We start from the raw sequence: 17,448 nt of genomic DNA, 5'->3' as shown, positions 1-17,448 counted from the left end.
ATATTTCTACTTAGGAAAACTTATCTGAGACTTACTTGTTGGACACCAACAGCAAATGCTTTCAGAAATACTTCGGCAAATTCATTATATTCCTTGGAAACATTGCCAGGACTTCCATATCTAACAAAACATTAACATGCCCATTATTTCTTTATAATCCTTTAAATCTGCACTTATAAAAACAAAAGCTTTAAAAAATAAATTGAAATCACCAAATCAGAGAAAAGCTTACCTTTCAAAAAGTCTTGCTAAAATATGTAAAGCCCACTTCTTACATTTCCACCACGGTAACTCAGGTCTATCATCTTCTTCAACTTGAAGAGTTTCCTTTAAAGAAACATTTATTTAATGTTAATAAAAGATAATACTATCTACAAGGAAAAGCTTGTGCATGTGCATGTGCTTCTAATGCTGGCCTTTTGCAATAGATCAGACTTGAGAAAGCACTGACCCCTATTTTAATCTAAAGGCTTTTAAAAACTCTTATAGACAATTAAAATCAACAATTTTAGCCATGATCTTAATCATATAAAGTCAAGCCAATGAAAATAGTACCTTTTTAAAAAATTTGTTTTAGTTGTCAATGGACTTATTTTATTTACTTATATGTGGTGGTGAGAATCAAACTCAGTGCCTTGAACATGCTAGGCAAGTACTCTACCACTAAGCTACAACGCCAGCCCAGACAATAGTATCTTAATCAAAACCAGAACAGCAGGGCTCAGTAGTGCACCCCTGGAATTGCAGCTGCTCTGGAGGCTGAGGCAGGAAGATTGCAAGTTCAAAGCCAGCCTCAGTAAAAAGTGAGGCGCTAAGCAATTCAGTGAGACCCTGTCTCTAAATAAAATACCAACGGGGGTTGGGATGTGGCTCAGTGGTCAAATGACCCTGAGTTCAATCCCCAGTACCCTCCCCTTCCCTGCCCCGCCAAAAAAAAAAAAAAAAAAAAAAAAAAAATCAGAATAGTTCATAATGGGAAGGACATAAGAGACTCCATTTCCAAAATCTAGTTTTGTTTTTTTTTTTTTTTTTAAAGAGAGAGTGAGAGAGGGGAGAGAGAGGAGAGAGAGAGAGAGAGAGAGAATTTTCAATATTTATTTTTTAGTTCTCGGCGGACACAACATCTTTGTTGGTATGTGGTGCTGAGGATCGACCCTGGGTCGCACGCACGCCAGGCGAGCGCGCTACCGCTTGAGCCACATCCCCAGCCCCCAAAATCTAGTTTTGATATCAGAATATTCACAATACTATTCATAATAGCAAAAAAGTGTAAAGAACCTAAATATTTACTAATACGGTAACGTTTAATCACATCACTTTCATAAGACTACTATTCAACCATTCAAATAATGAGCTGTTACACTGATCTAATAGAAAAATAAGAATTAAGAACAGAAGAAGCTGTCATATATTGCCAGAGAGTACAATGCTACAACCACTTTCAAAGTCATTTTGGAAATTAGTAAAAAAGTCTCAAACATGTTCATTTTGGTTCTATCTAAAATACTTATATGTGAAAACCATCCTGATTATCTATCAACATGAGAACATATCATAAATTAAGGTATATCTACATAAAGGGATAATATTTTACAGCAAATAAACAATCTCCTTTACAATATGAATGAATCTCATTAATATATTAAGCAAAAGAAGAAACATACGATTACTTGTATATCAAGAAATATACAGGGCTGGGGTTGTGGCTCAGTGGTAGAATGCTTGCCTACCATGCATGAGGCACTAGGTTCAATCCTCAGCACCACATAAAAAGAAAGATATTGTGTCCACCTAAAACTAAAAAATAAATATTTTAGGGCTGTGGGCTGTGGCACAGTGGTAGAGCACTCGCCTACCATGCATGAGGCACTAGGTTCAATCCTCAGCACCAAATAAATGTAAAATAAAGATATTGTGTCCACCTAAAACTAAAAAGAAATAAATATTTTTTAAAAAAGAAATATACAAGACAGAAGCTGGGGTTGTGGCTCAGCGGTAGAGCGCTCGTCTAGCACGTGAAAGGCACCAAATAAAAATAAATAAAATAAAAGTATTGTATTCAATTACTTCTAAAAAAAATAAAAAGAGAAAAGAAATATACAAGGCAAAAATCAATAAAACATGATAAGAACCAGCCATGAACAAACATTCTGGGGTGACTGTTATACTGATCATACAACTGAAATAACCCACTTAAATTATTTACTTATAATCTGGTGAATGTTACTGAATATAAATTAAACCACAAAAAGGTGTAAAATATATAAGACATTTTACTTATATTTTGTACCAATTAAAAATACACACCAACCTGATTTCCTATGGAGGGGGAAAATATTTTGTCTTCTGCACGGATTCAAATCTTTAAAAAACAAACTAGTTGAATATAATAGCAGAAGCCTCTAATCCCAGCAACTTAAGAGGCTAATGCAGGAGGACTACAAGTTCAAGGCTAGCCTCAGCAACTTACTGAGGCCTTAAGAACTCAGTGAAACTCTATCTCAAAATGAAAAAAAAAAAAAAACAAACAAAACATATGTAGCTCAGTAGTGGAGTGCCTCTGGGTTCAAAGCCCAGTACTGGGAGTGGGGGGACTACAACACACACATATAAAAATTTAAATAAGGGGGCTGGGGATGTGGCTCAAGCGGTAGCGCGCTCGCCTGGCATGCGTGCGGCCCGGGTTCGATCCTCAGCACCACATACCAACAAAGATGTTGTGTCCGCCGAGAACTAAAAAAAAAAATAAATATTAAAAAAAAAAAAAAAATTTAAATAAGGACTGGGAATATAGCTCAGTGGAAAAGTGTCTCTTAGCATGGCTGTGACGCTGGGTTCAATCCCAGTACAGGGGAAAAAATAAGTAAACTGCAAAATAAGAACCTAGTCTTCTTTAGGCAATTATTAAACATTCCACTGACTAAGAAGTTACATGATTGTCCCATACTTAAGTTTAATATAAAAGCCAGAAGGATTATTTTGAGGACCAAATAAGCAAAATATATAATAGAACCTAAATCATACTAATTGTTCAGGAGGAACTTGTATTTACAAGTTGTATTTACTTTCTCTGACACTAGATTATACAGTTGAGTGAAACTGGCCAAATCATATTGTTACATTATATACATGTATGAATATGTGGCAACAAATCCCACCACTATGTGTAGTTATAATACACCAATAAAAAATGTGGAAAATAGGGCTGGGGATGTGGCTCAAGCGGTAGCGCACTCGTCTGGCATGCGTGAGGCCTGGGTTCAATCCTCAGCACCACATACAAACAAACATGTTGTGTCCACCGAAAACTAAAAAAATAAATATTAAAAAATTATCTCTCTCTCACTCTCTCTTTAAAAAAAAAATGTGGAAAATAAAAATTAGATTATATAAAAATATTATGGTAATTTTAAAACTTATGATAAAATGTAAAATGTAACAACTCTGTACCAAAACCCACTATGTTATACATGGTAAATGGATATATTTTATGTCATAAATTATAATTTTTTAAAAATAATGTAAGGGCTGGGGATGTGGCTCAAGCGGTAGCGCGCTCGCCTGGCATGCGTGCGGCCCGGGTTCGAGCCTCAGCACCACATACAAAGATGTTGTGCCTGCCAAAAACTGAAAAATAAATATTAAAAAATTCTCTCTCTCTCTCTCTCTTTAAAAAAAAAAAAAATAATAATAATGTAAGTACAATGTCTTGCCAACTTGTGAATCAGGTTTTCCCTCTGTCCACAGATGTTTGACAAATTACTGGGCTAAAATCCAGCCATAAAGATGAGGGGACGAGTGGAACGCAGTACTAAACTATACCTCTATCTCTTTTAAAAATTCTTTATTTTAAAATAGGATGTCAACTAAATTGTTGAGGCTGGCCTCAAACTTGTCATACTACTGTCTCAGCCTCCCAAGTCACTGTGATTATAGGCTTGCATCACCACACCCAGCTAACCCTAAATTCATCTAGTTAAGAAGTGAGAAGTTGGGCTGGGATATAGCTCAGTGATAAACTATTTGCCAAGAATGTTCAAACCCCAGTACCATAAACAACAGAGAAATTAAGAAACAGAAAAATTAGGATGAAATAAGCAAATACACACAAGCACTTAACCAATAATATATGAAATAACCTTTCACAATTTACTTAGTATACATATAAACAAAAGAAATCCATGTATCTAGAAAAAACTGCATCATGAATTACAGAAGTTCATAAAGAATGTTATGGGAACTATCAGTGAAAATCCAAGATATTATTAAATATTTATGTTTTGTAATATAATAACACATAGAAACTTACATTAGGAACATCCCTGTTCACAACGGTCTTCAAAATTTCTATCCATTCTGTCAGGTTCTGTTGGTTTATCAGCTCAAGTGGCAGTGTATACTAAATAAAAATCAGAAATTAATATTTTTAAATCTTACTAAAGAAAATTCTACTATTCCACTTCCATTTACTCTTCACACAATACCATGTAAAAGTATTTCTTTGTTTAACAGAAGGGGGGCTACCAGGGATTGAACTCAGGGGCACTCAACCACTGAGTCACATCCCCAATCCTTTTTTGTATTTTATTTATAGTCAGGATCTCAATGAGTTGCTTAGCACCTCACTGTTGCTGAGATTGGCTATGAACTCATGATCCTCCTGCCTCAGCCGCCTGAGCTGCTGAGATTACAGTAATGGGCCACCATACCCTGTTGTAAGAGTATTTCATTCAATCAGCGTATTCCTATTAGTACATAAGTAAATTTCTTTGATTATTTATCTATAATGGAAAACACTGGCAGTGACCATGGACATCCTTGTCTTGTTCCAACTTCCTGGGATTAAATCTTATATTCATATATAAGTATGATATTTACTGTAAATTTCTAGTAAATACTTTTTATCAAGTTAAGGAAATTTCTATTTTATAATTCAAACAGTTTTTTGCTTTTGTTTTTTTTAAAGCAGGCATTGTTATTTAATTTTATCAAGTGCTTTTCTCTGGGATCCCCAAAGATAATTACAGGTCTCTCTCTTAATGAGGTAATCGCAAAAATTAATTTCTTATTGCTCATTCATTCTTCCATCCCTGGAATACATCCTTTCAGTAGGCTGATAAAATAAATATCCTATTTAGGATTTTAAGGCATCTATTTTCACAAGTGAGACATTTTGATATAAGGATGTGCTAAGCTAAGAGAATGAGTTCGGAGGATAACATACTTATTTTGTCCTATGCTCTGATAATTTTCAAGGATTATTTTAATCTAAAATTGTGATCATACCAGCGAGGAAAATATGAAAAGTCTACAGCTATCTTCCATTCAAGTGGCATTTAACTGAAGAATTATGTAAGGAAGATCCAGACTGGGAGATGATTAGAATATCTTTAAAGACCTAGAAAGCCAAGTGTGGTGGTATATGCCCATAATCCCAGCTATTCAGGAAGCAGAAACAGGAGGATCACAAGTTTGAGGCCAGCCCCTGAGACTCAGAAAGACCCTATCTCAAAAATAAAAAATAAAAAGAACTGGGATGTAGTTCAATCCCACGGTACCACAAAAACACAAAACAAAAATCAACTACATCTTAGGAGAGGTGTAATCACAAGTCTTAAGATTTTTAATAATGGTATGACTTGAACCAAATGATCCTGATAAGATGCAACAACATGACACAAAAAAGCAGAACTTGAATTTTAAGAATCTATTTTAAAAGTAATTACATTCCACTAACAATACAAATTCAACCAATACCATAGTGGGTTATTTTGTATTCAAGGAAGATTAAGAACAATATTATACAAAAGATTATTTTTTAACTGTAATCAAGTCATATGTTTTAGACTCATGAATTTTTTTTGTTGGTCTTGCTATGTTCTCCAGGGTGGTCTCAAACTCCTGGGCTTGAAGGTCTTCCCACCTCAGCATCCAGAGTGCTGGGATTGCAGGCATGCATCCATACCAAGTTGGACTCAAATTTTTATTCTTCTTCTTTTTAAAAATATATTTAGTTTTTAGTTGTAGGTGAACACAATACATCTATTTATTTATTTGTTTGTTTGTTTATTTTTAATGTGGTGCTGATGATCGAACCCAGTGCCTCACGTGCACTAGGCAAACGCTCTACTACTGAGCCACATCCCCAGGCCAGGACTCAAATTCTTTTAAGTGGGAATGGTGGTGCTCTCTATATTCCCAGCTACTTAGACGGCTAAGGAAAAAGGATGACTTTAACCCATGAGTTCAAAACCAATATAGACAGCAGAGCAAGACTTTATGACCTTGAAAAAAAAACAAAGACTACTTTTGTAGTGCTGAACACTTTTAAGAGAACTTGAGATTGTTTATGTATGCTGCGAATTAGGCTATATCCTTTTAATTCTGGCAAATATTATCTTACTAGCAAATCATCCATTGAATCATTATTTATATACTCATATTCTTCAAAATTTTTAAAAATTATTTTTTATTTTATTTATTTTTATGTGGTGCTAAGGATTGAACCCAGTGCCTCACACACATCAAGCAAGCACCTTGAGTGACTGAGTTACAGGCCCAGCCCAAAATTCTTTAATTTTTAATTTTTAATAGACTGACTTTATATATAAAATCTACTTTATACAAATTACCTGAACAAGAGCATAGAAGATCTTGAATATCTGTTTCTGGATGAGGACAGATTGATCAGATTGATCAGAAAGAAGCTGGATAAAGCGATCCTTTAGAACTGGTAAGAAATGCTGCATTGCTGCTACCAATGGACTCCGCTCTTCTGGTTTCTTGTACCTGTGGATAGGAATACAAACTAATTCTGTAAGAATTTATTTCGTCAATTTATATATACATAAAAACTACCTGTTTTTCTACACAAATATAAGTAAATGCTTTCTAATCCATCTAGAAAAAGAAAAAACCTATTCTGGAACAAAACCACAAACAAAAGCAACTTGAATAAAACCTCAAAAACAGAATATCTAATATAGACTGAACATTTATAATGAGGTCAATAATATTCAAGTCCCCCATTAGTATTCTCCCTTTTATAACTGAGAGAAATGAGTCCCTGAAGTTAAATATCTTTCCCAGTATTACACATGGAGGCATAAATCTAACCAAATGAGATCCAAATCACTATATAGTCTCTAAGTGTGAATACTGGTACAAATAAGGAGCTACAACAAACTAACTTATACAGTAGTAGCTGATGAATAAACAAAACCAATTAAATTTTACCATCAGTAAGTTATTCATATTACAAACAAAATTAAGGCAGAAATGGCATGTACAAAACAGAAAATAAATGTCTAAAAAGCATTGTTAAATCAGAAGTTCTACCATCCATGTGGCAACAAAAAATACTCAACAAACTATATATAATCTTCATTTATCCCATTTGGGGTCAATATTCACATATTTTTTCAGCAGATATATAATATGTTGGACTACTGGGTGCTACTGTGTACCAGTATTATTTAACTAGTATGATGACCTTATTACCTTTCTAAAATCCAAAAAATTCTGAATTCTACTTTGTTCTAGGGATTATGGGTAAACAATTGCTGACCTACTTGGAACATTTATGTATATATTACTTATCATTTTAACAAAATTTTAAAAAGATCTGTTAGTTTATTTTTTAAAAATCAAATAATCATTTTATAGGTTAAAATTATAGAAATGAAATTCCAGTTTCTATTACTAAGGAGACATCAGGGAAACTAGATTTGTAAAATACAAATTACTGGTTATAGAATTAATAACCAAAGCTTATCTTTTTGGAATACATGATTATTTTAAATTGCTTTAAAACAGTTCTCATCAATGGTCTCAGTTTTATTTGTTTGTACCCTTCTTCTCTCAGAGAAAATCTATTTACAAATTAAACATCTGAGCCAGGCTTAGTGGCTCACACTTGTGTAATCCCAGTAACTCGGGAAGCTGAGGCCCAAGTATCAAGTTCAAGGCCAGTCTCAGAAATTTAGTGGTCGATCCTGTCTCAAAAAAAAAAAAGTCTGGGAGTGTATATAGTTCAGTGATAAATAAATACCACTGGGTTCAAACCCAGTACCAAAAAAGAATTGAATATCTGAGTACATTTTTTAAAAGTAAATGAAGATTCGTTTTATAATGTATATTCTTTGTTTCTATTTGGATGACGTGAGAACCAAGACAAATTTTCAAAGAAATGTTCAGTACTGGGGCTGGGGATGTGGCTCAAGCGGTAGTGCGCTCGCCTGGCATGCATGCGACCAGGGTTCGATCCTCATACAAACAAAGATATTGTGTCCGCCAATAACTAAAAAATAAACATTAAAAAATTCTCTCTCTCTTTCTCTCCCTCTCTTAAAAAAAAAAAAAGAGGGGCTCTTTAAAAACAAAAAAAGAAAAGTTCAGTACTGGGATGTATATAACTCAGTGGTACAGTGCTTGCCTTGCATGTGTGAGACCCTAGATTTGGATCTCCAACAGAGAGAAAGAGAGAGTAAAGAAAGACAAGAAAGAGGGGAAGGAAGGGAACACAGAAGGGAAGGCAGGCAGAAAGCTAACAAAGAAAGATCCGGGCTCAGGGTGCATGCCTGTAATCTCAGTGATCCCCACAAGTAGGAGACAGACGGACACAGGAAGATTAGAAACTGAGAAAGAAAGCAAGGGGTGGGGGTGGGGGGGGTAGTGTCTGAGAATGTAGCTCAGTGTTAGAGCTCCCCTGAGTTCAATTCCCAGTATCATCAAAAATAAGGTTCACATTAATGCTTGGTAAGGCTATTTACAAAACTGACAACTCAGGGCTAGTGCTGTAGCTCAGTGGTGGAGCACTTGGCTAGCACCTGTGAGGCACTGGATTCAATCCTCGGCACGATAGATAGATAGATAGATAGATAGATAGATAGATAGATAGATAGATAGATAAATTGGATGCTGTGTCCATCTACAACTAAAAAACTAACAAAATTGAAAACTCATTTTAGACATTATTTTAACATCCTAAGAAATTATACTCGGCATATATTTAAAAAGGATTACCTATACCTTTGAGTTGATAAAACAGCAACATTTTATGAAAGAAAGCCATTTGCACTCTCTAGTCTGACTACACAAACTATAAATGTCTATAGACAAAATTTTCTTTTAATACAAGAAAATTATACTATGCAGCACTCTCCATTTATCCATCCCAGATGACTGTGAATACTCATGCCATGTTAGAATTTCTTCTCTGCTACCTCCCGTCACTGTGCTAAATAATGGTCTAGAAGTTGGGAGGTAGTAGAAAACAAATTTTTAAAAAATATTTTTTTTAGTTGTTGATGTTATTTATATGTGATGCTGAGAATCGAACCCAATGCCTCACACATGCCACGCAAGTGCAGTACCACTAAATGACAGCCCCAGCCCCTAGAAAATAAATTTTAATGCCAAACATATAATTTCCCTCCAAGGCCTGAAAATTCCTGAAAGTGTGAAAATGTGACACTGATACAAGTCTACTATCACTTTTCTGTTTATAAACTATTCAATGCTTCCTCAGTATCTAAAAGATCACATCCAGGGCTGAGGTTTTGGCTCAGTGGTAGATCACCTGCCTAGCACCTGGGTTCAATCTTCAGCACCACATAAAAATAAATAAATAAATAAAAATGGTGTTGTGTCAAACTACAATTAAAAAATAAATATTAAAAAAATCACATCCATATTTTCTTTTGTCATATAAAACCTTATTTAATATGGTCCCAATTTACTAGTCCAAACTATTATTCCCAATCTTTCATAAGAAACTATGCATACTATTAAGTGATTTCCTTTCTATCCATTTAATACACTGTCTCATTTCCACCTTTGCATCTTTCTTTGTTCATACTACTCACTTCAGTGTGACATGCCTTCCTCTCAAATGCTCTTTGTGCTCCTTCAACAGACAAGCAACTCCTGAGAATCTATGTTCCTGAAGGCCACCAAATCCAAGTATCTCCATGAATTTTCTTAGAACTGCATCAGTCCACACAGATCCCTTCTGAATACCTGTGTTCCATAAACACTGCCTAAAAAAAACCTGGACTTCTAGTATTGTAGCAGCCTCCTATATTTCCCACTTGAAAATGCCTATCAAATTCCCTCCTGCTAAGATTTTAAGACAGGAGAGACCTGAGCCTCCTCAATGACAACTGACAGCTTATCATTGTTATTCTCTCTGATTTTAGTCACTCACTTACCAGAACTACAACAACTGGCATTCTGACAGAGGTTGGAGCAACAGCTGGAACATTCCTTAGCAGGAAGATGGGCAGCTAGTGGGAACACAAGAAAACACCAGCACCAGTGCTGTAAATGGTATATTTTCTCTACTGCTCAGAACAACAGCAGCAGTTTATCAGCTACTTTGAAATGGGAACCAAAAATGGTATTGGAGGCTAACTACAACTCCTAGATTTGGAGGTATCACAAAGGCATCTGTGTAGCTGTTAGGACTGGAAATAAAATCACCATCATAGAATTTAAAAAGCCTTCCTCATAATTTTTCCACATCAAGACTTTCAATTGCCTACCAATTTTACTACTGTTACCATATGCTTAAAGAAAAGCCCCTTCAACATTTCGTTTAGCACTGTTAGTGCTATACCTTAACTTACAAGGTTAGGGGTTTTTTTTCTGATTCCTAAACCCATATCTAAAATGATTCCTTAACCAGAAATATTTCTGATACTAATTACCTTACATGATTTATAATATGCTTAAATATGCAAACAGGGAAATAGCTAAGTATGAATCCCTCAATACACATAGCTTTAAAAGGAGCCAGGTGTGGGAGGCACAGACTGTCATCCCAGCTACTCAGAAGGTTGAGGCAGGAGGATCCCAAATTTGAGGCCAACCTGGGCAACTCAGCGAGACTCTATCTTAAAGAAGAATAAAATACAGCTAGGATTTAACTCAGTGGCAGAGTGCTTGCCTAGCATTTACAAGGCCCTATTACCACAAAAAATAAAAAATTTAAAAAAAAAAAAACTAAATTAAAATTATCATTTAGTTCATTAATTTCATGAGCTATGTCAAATATAATTTTACATTTTCAAATTGGTATGTGAAATTTCAAAACTCTTCCTACTTCTTGAAATTCCATGAGAAAGACACTTACTCATAATTTTTCACCAATTGATAAAGGCAAAGGAGAATTCCTAGCCAACAAGCACTGTTATCAGATTGAAGATAAAAGCCAATCTTGTCCACAATGGCAGTCCAGCGGCTTGGATAATCATGCTTGATGATGTGATGAATGCATGTAGTGAGCTGTACCCTGTAAGTAAAAAATATATATAGTAAGAAGGAAGAAATACTAAAAGATAAAATTTCACTGACTCATAAAGGGAAAATGGGCTATTCAGACAATACCTAATTTCAAATAATCTACCTGATGTTTGTATATACATGCAATACAAATAATTTAAAATAATAATTCAAAATAAGTCATTCAGCAAAACCTATCTATTCCTACCAACTTAGAAGAAATTGAATAATTGTTATGAGTGCATATTTTTTTAAATCCCTGAAACTAGTAAGTATCATTTAAGAACAACCACACTTGTTACAAATTTTGCAAAATATAAATATATAAGAGCTTTCAGCGGGTATAGCCCATGGTAGAGTGTCTGCTTAGCATATGGGAGGCCCTAAGTTCAAACCTCAATAAAATAATAAATAGAAAAGAGCTTTCAAATATTGAAAGACTACACAATATAAAGTATATGAGCTGGGTATGGTGACGCACCTATAATCCCAGTGACTTGGGAGGCTGAGGCAGGAGGATCACAATCTGGAGGCTACCTCAGCAACATAGTGAGACTATGTCTCAAAAAAATAAAAAGGGCTGGGGACGTGGCTCAATGGTTAAGACCCCTGAGTTCAGTCCCCAGTACCAAAATACATACATACATGTACTATATGACAGCATTTCACAGTTTTGTTGTTTTTTATTTGTTTTTTTTTTCTTTTTTTTTTTTAAAGAGAGAGTGAGAGAGGGTAGAGAGAGAGAGAGAGGAGAGAGAGAATTTTTAATATTTATTTTTTAGTTCTCGGCGGACACAACATCTTTGTTGGTATGTGGTGCTGAGGATCGAACCTGGGCCGCACGCATGCCAGGCGAGCACGCTACCGCTTGAGCCACATCCCCAGCCCGTTTTTTATTTGTTTAAATAAAGGAATTAAACCAAGGACAGTCAACCACTAAATTACATCGCCAGCTCTTTTTTGTATTTTATTTAGAGAAAGGGTCTGACTAAGTTGTTGAGGCTGGCTTTTGAACTCAGGACCCTCCTTGCCTCAGCCTCCCAAGCCACTGGTATTACAGGGATACACCACCATACCCGGCCATTTCATCTGACAACAGGATGTTTTCCAAGTTTTACGAATGTAAAATTTAACTGTAGTAAGAAAATTAATCAAAGACACTGTAGTATAAAAACATTTATTGGATAAGTTTTCTGCTATAAAAATTGCAGGTTTGCAGGCTGGGGTTATGGCTCAGCGGTAGAGCGCTCGCCTCGCACGTGAAAGGCCCTGGGTTTGATCCTCAGCACCACATATAAATAAAGTTAAAAAAAAAAGGTAGGTTTGCGTATTCTAAATAGACAACCCCCCACCAAACAAAAGAACCTGAAAATTACATACCTGATAAGCTCAGGAGAGTGAATGATGGCTTCTACAATATTTTCTCGAATGCAGTGTCGATCTTCTTCTGGAATAGTGTAAGGGGATATATCCCCTGGTACTGTTTCTCGATCAGGCCAATACTGTGTTATCATATTTTTCAAATAGATAACACCTAAAATATGGATCAGTTTGACAAAAGAATATTTACTATGAAAGCAATGTTAATGTCCCTTTACAAAGTCCATACCTCAATTATTTCTTCCAAATCATTTTTAGTTACAAACATAAAACAAAAAAAAAATTTTGTATTACAAACAAAATACTACAATCAATATCGGTTTTTTGTTTGTTTTTGTTTTTTGGTTGAACAAGGGATTGAACTCAAGGGTACTTTACCAATGAGTTATATCCCCAGTAATTGACATTTTATTTTGAGACAGGGTCTCCCTCAAGTTGCCCAGGCTGGCCTCAGCCTCCCGAACAGCAGGAATTATAGGCATATACTATACTACTGTATCCAGCTTTTTTCAATTATGTTAAAAGTTAATAATTAAAAAAACCAAAATTAACTCTCATTTACAGCAATTACTACTCAGTGACAGCAATAACCAACATAATTGAACACTAAATCTAAGAGAACCTGGCAAATAAACACTAGAAGCAAAACGGTTATTTGTGGGGGGGGGGGGGTTACTGGGAATTGAATGCTGGGTACCATTGAGCAATGTCCCCAGCCCGTTTAATATTTTATTTTGAGACAGGGTCTCATTAAGTTGTTTAGGATCCTGCTGAGTTGCTGAGGCTGGCACTGAATTTGTTGTCTTCCTGCCTCTGCCTCCTGAGGGGCTGGGATTACAGGCTTATGCCACCATGCCCGGCAATAATCAGTTTTCAATAGAATAGTTAAACTAATTTTAACAGTTTTCTAACCAAAAAACCTGAAGATAGAAGTATCTCACACTAAAATAATTTCTAAAACTAATCTCACAAAGGTGATAAAAAATAAATATATCATAGAAAAATCATAGTAGTGGGGCTAGGGATGTGGCTCAAGCAGTAGCGCGCTCGCCTGGCATGCATGAGGCCCAGGTTCGATCCTCAGCACCACATACAAAGATGTTGTGTCTGCCGAAAACTAAAAAAATAAATATTAAAAAATTTTCTCTCTCTCTCCTCTCTCCCTCTCTCTTTAAAAAAAAAGAAAAGAAAAATCATAGTATATAAAGGTTCTTAAATCTATAAATCCCAAGTGTTTCAATCACACAGAACTTCAAATTCATTTTTGGGGATGGGGTACTGGGGATTAAACTCATGGGCACTGGATGCAGCCACATCCCCAGCCCTATTTTGTATTTTATTTAGAGACAGAATTTCACTGAGTTGCTTAGCACCTCACTTCTGCTAAAGCTGGCTTTGAACTCACAATTTTCCTGTCTTGGCCTCCAGAACCACTAGGATTACAGGTGAGTGCTACCTGTAATTTAAAATCATGTTATTTTATGGGAGAATTTGCTATGCTCAAAAATGACAGATCACAGATGCCATAGTGCATGCCTGCAGCTCCAAGACTTGGGAGGCTCAGGCAAGAGGATAACAAGTTCAAGGCCAGCCTGGAGAACTTAGCAAGATCCTGTCTCAAGACAAAAATGTTTTTAAAAAGGAGTATGGATATAACACTTGCCTAGTATGCACAAAGCCCTGGGTTCAACCCCCAGTACAGGAGGGAAAAAAAAAAAAGATTACAATTTCTTGTCAACTATTATATTACTACCTTTGTACATCGCTATTTGATGAAGTGACCAAACTGATGTGGGAAAATTTAGGTGGCTAACAAGATGGTGGTGGTGGTGTTTTTAACCCAGCCCTTAAGCCAGGGAGGCTAGTGGGGTATAGACCACAAAAGTAGAAGAGATACAGCAAGGGAAATTATTCAAACTTAATTAATTCCTAAATTCTGGTTCTTTGATTAGCAATTCTTTTTTTTTTTTTTTTTTTTTTTTGAGGTAGTAGTGGGGATTGAAACCAGGGCCTTGGGCAGCACTCTACCAAATGAGCAATTCTTATTGGAAGTCCTGCACACATTGGAACAAGGACAATTGACATTACTAGCATTTTTTAAAAAATATTTTTTAGTTGCAAATGGACACGATACATTTATTTTATTTATTTATATTTATGTGGTGCTGAGGATCAAACTATGCGCCTCATACATGTCGAGTAAGCACTCTACCAATAGTAAGCCTGAAGCCCTGGTTTCAATCCCCAACATCACCAAAAAAATATCAATCAATCAATCAATCAATCAATCCTTTGAAATTGACACCAAATATCAAGACACTTGCTGTTTATTGAGGGCAAATTTGTTTTCAGGAAAATCATGAAGGGCCACCCCAAAATATTTCTGCTATTCAATTTACAAACCTTTTAAACAATATCTTTACAATCAAGAAAATAATTCAGGAAACATACCTGCCTGTCTTACAGGTAAATCCAGTTGTTCTGACATAGTAATTTGGAGCAGTGTTGAAACAAAATTCAGAGACTTGTGTGCCTACAAACAAATGGGGGAAAAATAAACTTTTTAAAGTTTCTATAAATAAATATAATTTAAAATAACAGATCCAAAGAACTTTAATACTCTTCCATTGCTTGGCTTGTACAAAGGACTTTGTCACCTGATCCCAGATTTATTGCCCGTCACTCTCCTATACTGAACTTGAACAAATAATGACAAATCCTAAAAATGTTTGTATGTTTGCATTTGTCTGCACTGCCCTTTCCATTTCTCTCAACTAGCATTCTTAACCTACATTGGTAGGAGCAGCTTAAAAACAATAGGCTCTGTGATGATATCTACTTCTACTTTTCAGTAATAATTTATTTGTATACATGTTCTGTTAAGTAGCTAGACACATACTAAGTCAATAAAAATGAATAATGAATAGATTAGGATGATTCCAAGGTGCTAATAATGTTTATTTCCTGATCTGGTTGCTGTTTTATATAAGTGTGCTGTTGTGAAAACTGTATCCTTATAAACACTTTTCTGTACATTTTATATTTCAATGGAAGAGGGAAAATCAATAGCTTTAACATAATAAAAGTAGAATAAAAACTATATGATCATACTTAAATAAATATATGATAAGCAATGCAACCCACAGAAAAGACTGAAACTAAAACACACCAAAAATGCTAAAACCAGTTATCATTGAGTAATAAGAGCTACTCCTTATACATTTTCTGTTTTCCAAGTTTTATATTACAATACTGAACATTCAAGTTAAATTACTTCTTGTATGTTTTGCTCTTTAATCCCCCTCCATTCTAACAAATCACTACCTATACATGTCATCTCTTTTCAGCCTAAGTTTTAGTATTTTTGTGCAGGTGTTCACATGAAATACACTGATTTTTATTTTAATTTCCTTTTTAAAGACTTTCCCCAAAAACATTCTGCAAACAAATTCTCACAGAGAATTTTATTGTTGAATACAAAAAAAAATTTACTCCACATTAACATCTAGGGTGATAATTATATAGTCTGAAAATTATACAGTTACATGTTCTTGGTGCAGGACATTATGCAAGAAGCTGAGATTACAGGACTGAATATTACACCCAAGTTCCATGACCTCATAGAAACATACAGTGTACTGAAGGAATATAAAATAATCAAACAGCTAATGGAAGAAGTAGTAGACACTACAGAAAAAAAGTAGATGAAGGGCAGGTACTAACCCCTTTCCTTTACTCCAACTAGATCAACACAGTAAATAACTGTCTTTAGAAACCTTTCATCAATGCCATTTATCACACCATTCATGCTCTCTCTCCCTAGGCTTTCTTTGCTGATTTCCCATTCTGTTTAATCTATAAATGCTAGAATTTACCAAGACCCAGTCCTATGCCATCTTTTCCAGTCTCCAGCTGATCTCATCTAATTTCTGTCTTTAAATACTATCTATATAACTGAGCATGGGATGCACACCAATTAACCCCAGTGGCTCAGAAGGCTGAGGCAGGAGGATCACAAGTTGAATGCCAGCCTCAGCAACTTAGCAAGACCTTGTCTCTAAATAAAATATAAAAAGGGCTGGGAATATGGCTTAGTGGTTAAACATCATTACTGGATTCAATACTTCCATACCAAAAGACAATGAAAAATAAAAAATAACGCACGCGTGCCCGCGTGTGCGCATGTGTGTGTGTGTATATATATAAAATTTATGTTACATACATTATTTCCAACCCAGATCATTATAAAAGACTTATCTATTACACATCCCTATTTCAGTATCTAAAGCATCGTTTCTCCCATAAACTTCTATGCTACTGTCTATACTAACTCTCTTAACTTCCATCATCACCATCCTTGGCAATCCTCACACTTTCCTCTCCTACTCCCAATTTAACACATCCAGTCCTAATTCTAAAATGTACATTTTTAAAATATACCCACTTTCTTCATTCCCATCGATACCAACCTAGTCCAAGTGACTACCATCCTTTTATTTATTTATTTATTTTTGTGATGATGGCAGTCAAACCCAGAACTGGAGCCTTGCACATGCTAGGCAAAAGCTGTACCACTAAACTATACCCCATCTCATATCCCTCTTAAATTAACTATTCTCACTCCTAACCATTCTCCATTTATCAGCCAACCAGATTTAAACATAATCCTAGACTCTAGGCATGAGGATTCCATGTTCAAGGTCGGCCTGGGCAATTTAGCAACACCCTGTCTTAAAATACAATATAAAAAGGGTTGCTGAGGGGCTGGGATTGTGGCTCAGCAGT

The 17,448-nt window shown here is 35.4% G+C and overlaps 1 protein-coding gene across 1 annotated transcript in view; it reads right to left on the bottom strand.

Annotated features, from left to right (window-relative positions):
* The window catches only part of IPO7 (importin 7), a 60,415-nt gene that overhangs the window by 24,774 nt on the left and 18,193 nt on the right, over positions 1-17,448 (bottom strand). The window contains exons 2-8 of the mRNA XM_081266399.1: positions 15,115-15,196; positions 12,664-12,817; positions 11,135-11,293; positions 6,633-6,789; positions 4,310-4,399; positions 233-327; positions 36-120 (exon numbers count right to left, since the gene is read on the bottom strand). Of these exons, the coding sequence (XP_081122525.1) occupies positions 36-120; positions 233-327; positions 4,310-4,399; positions 6,633-6,789; positions 11,135-11,293; positions 12,664-12,817; positions 15,115-15,196 (822 nt within the window). The remainder of the gene's footprint in view (positions 1-35; positions 121-232; positions 328-4,309; positions 4,400-6,632; positions 6,790-11,134; positions 11,294-12,663; positions 12,818-15,114; positions 15,197-17,448) is intronic.

This window comes from Spermophilus citellus (genome assembly GCF_964194105.1).
Source record: "Spermophilus citellus genome assembly, chromosome: 2".
NCBI lineage: Eukaryota > Metazoa > Chordata > Mammalia > Rodentia > Sciuridae > Spermophilus > Spermophilus citellus.
The sequence above is the reverse complement of the archived record's forward strand: the minus strand, read 5'-3'. Positions and strand labels throughout refer to the sequence as shown.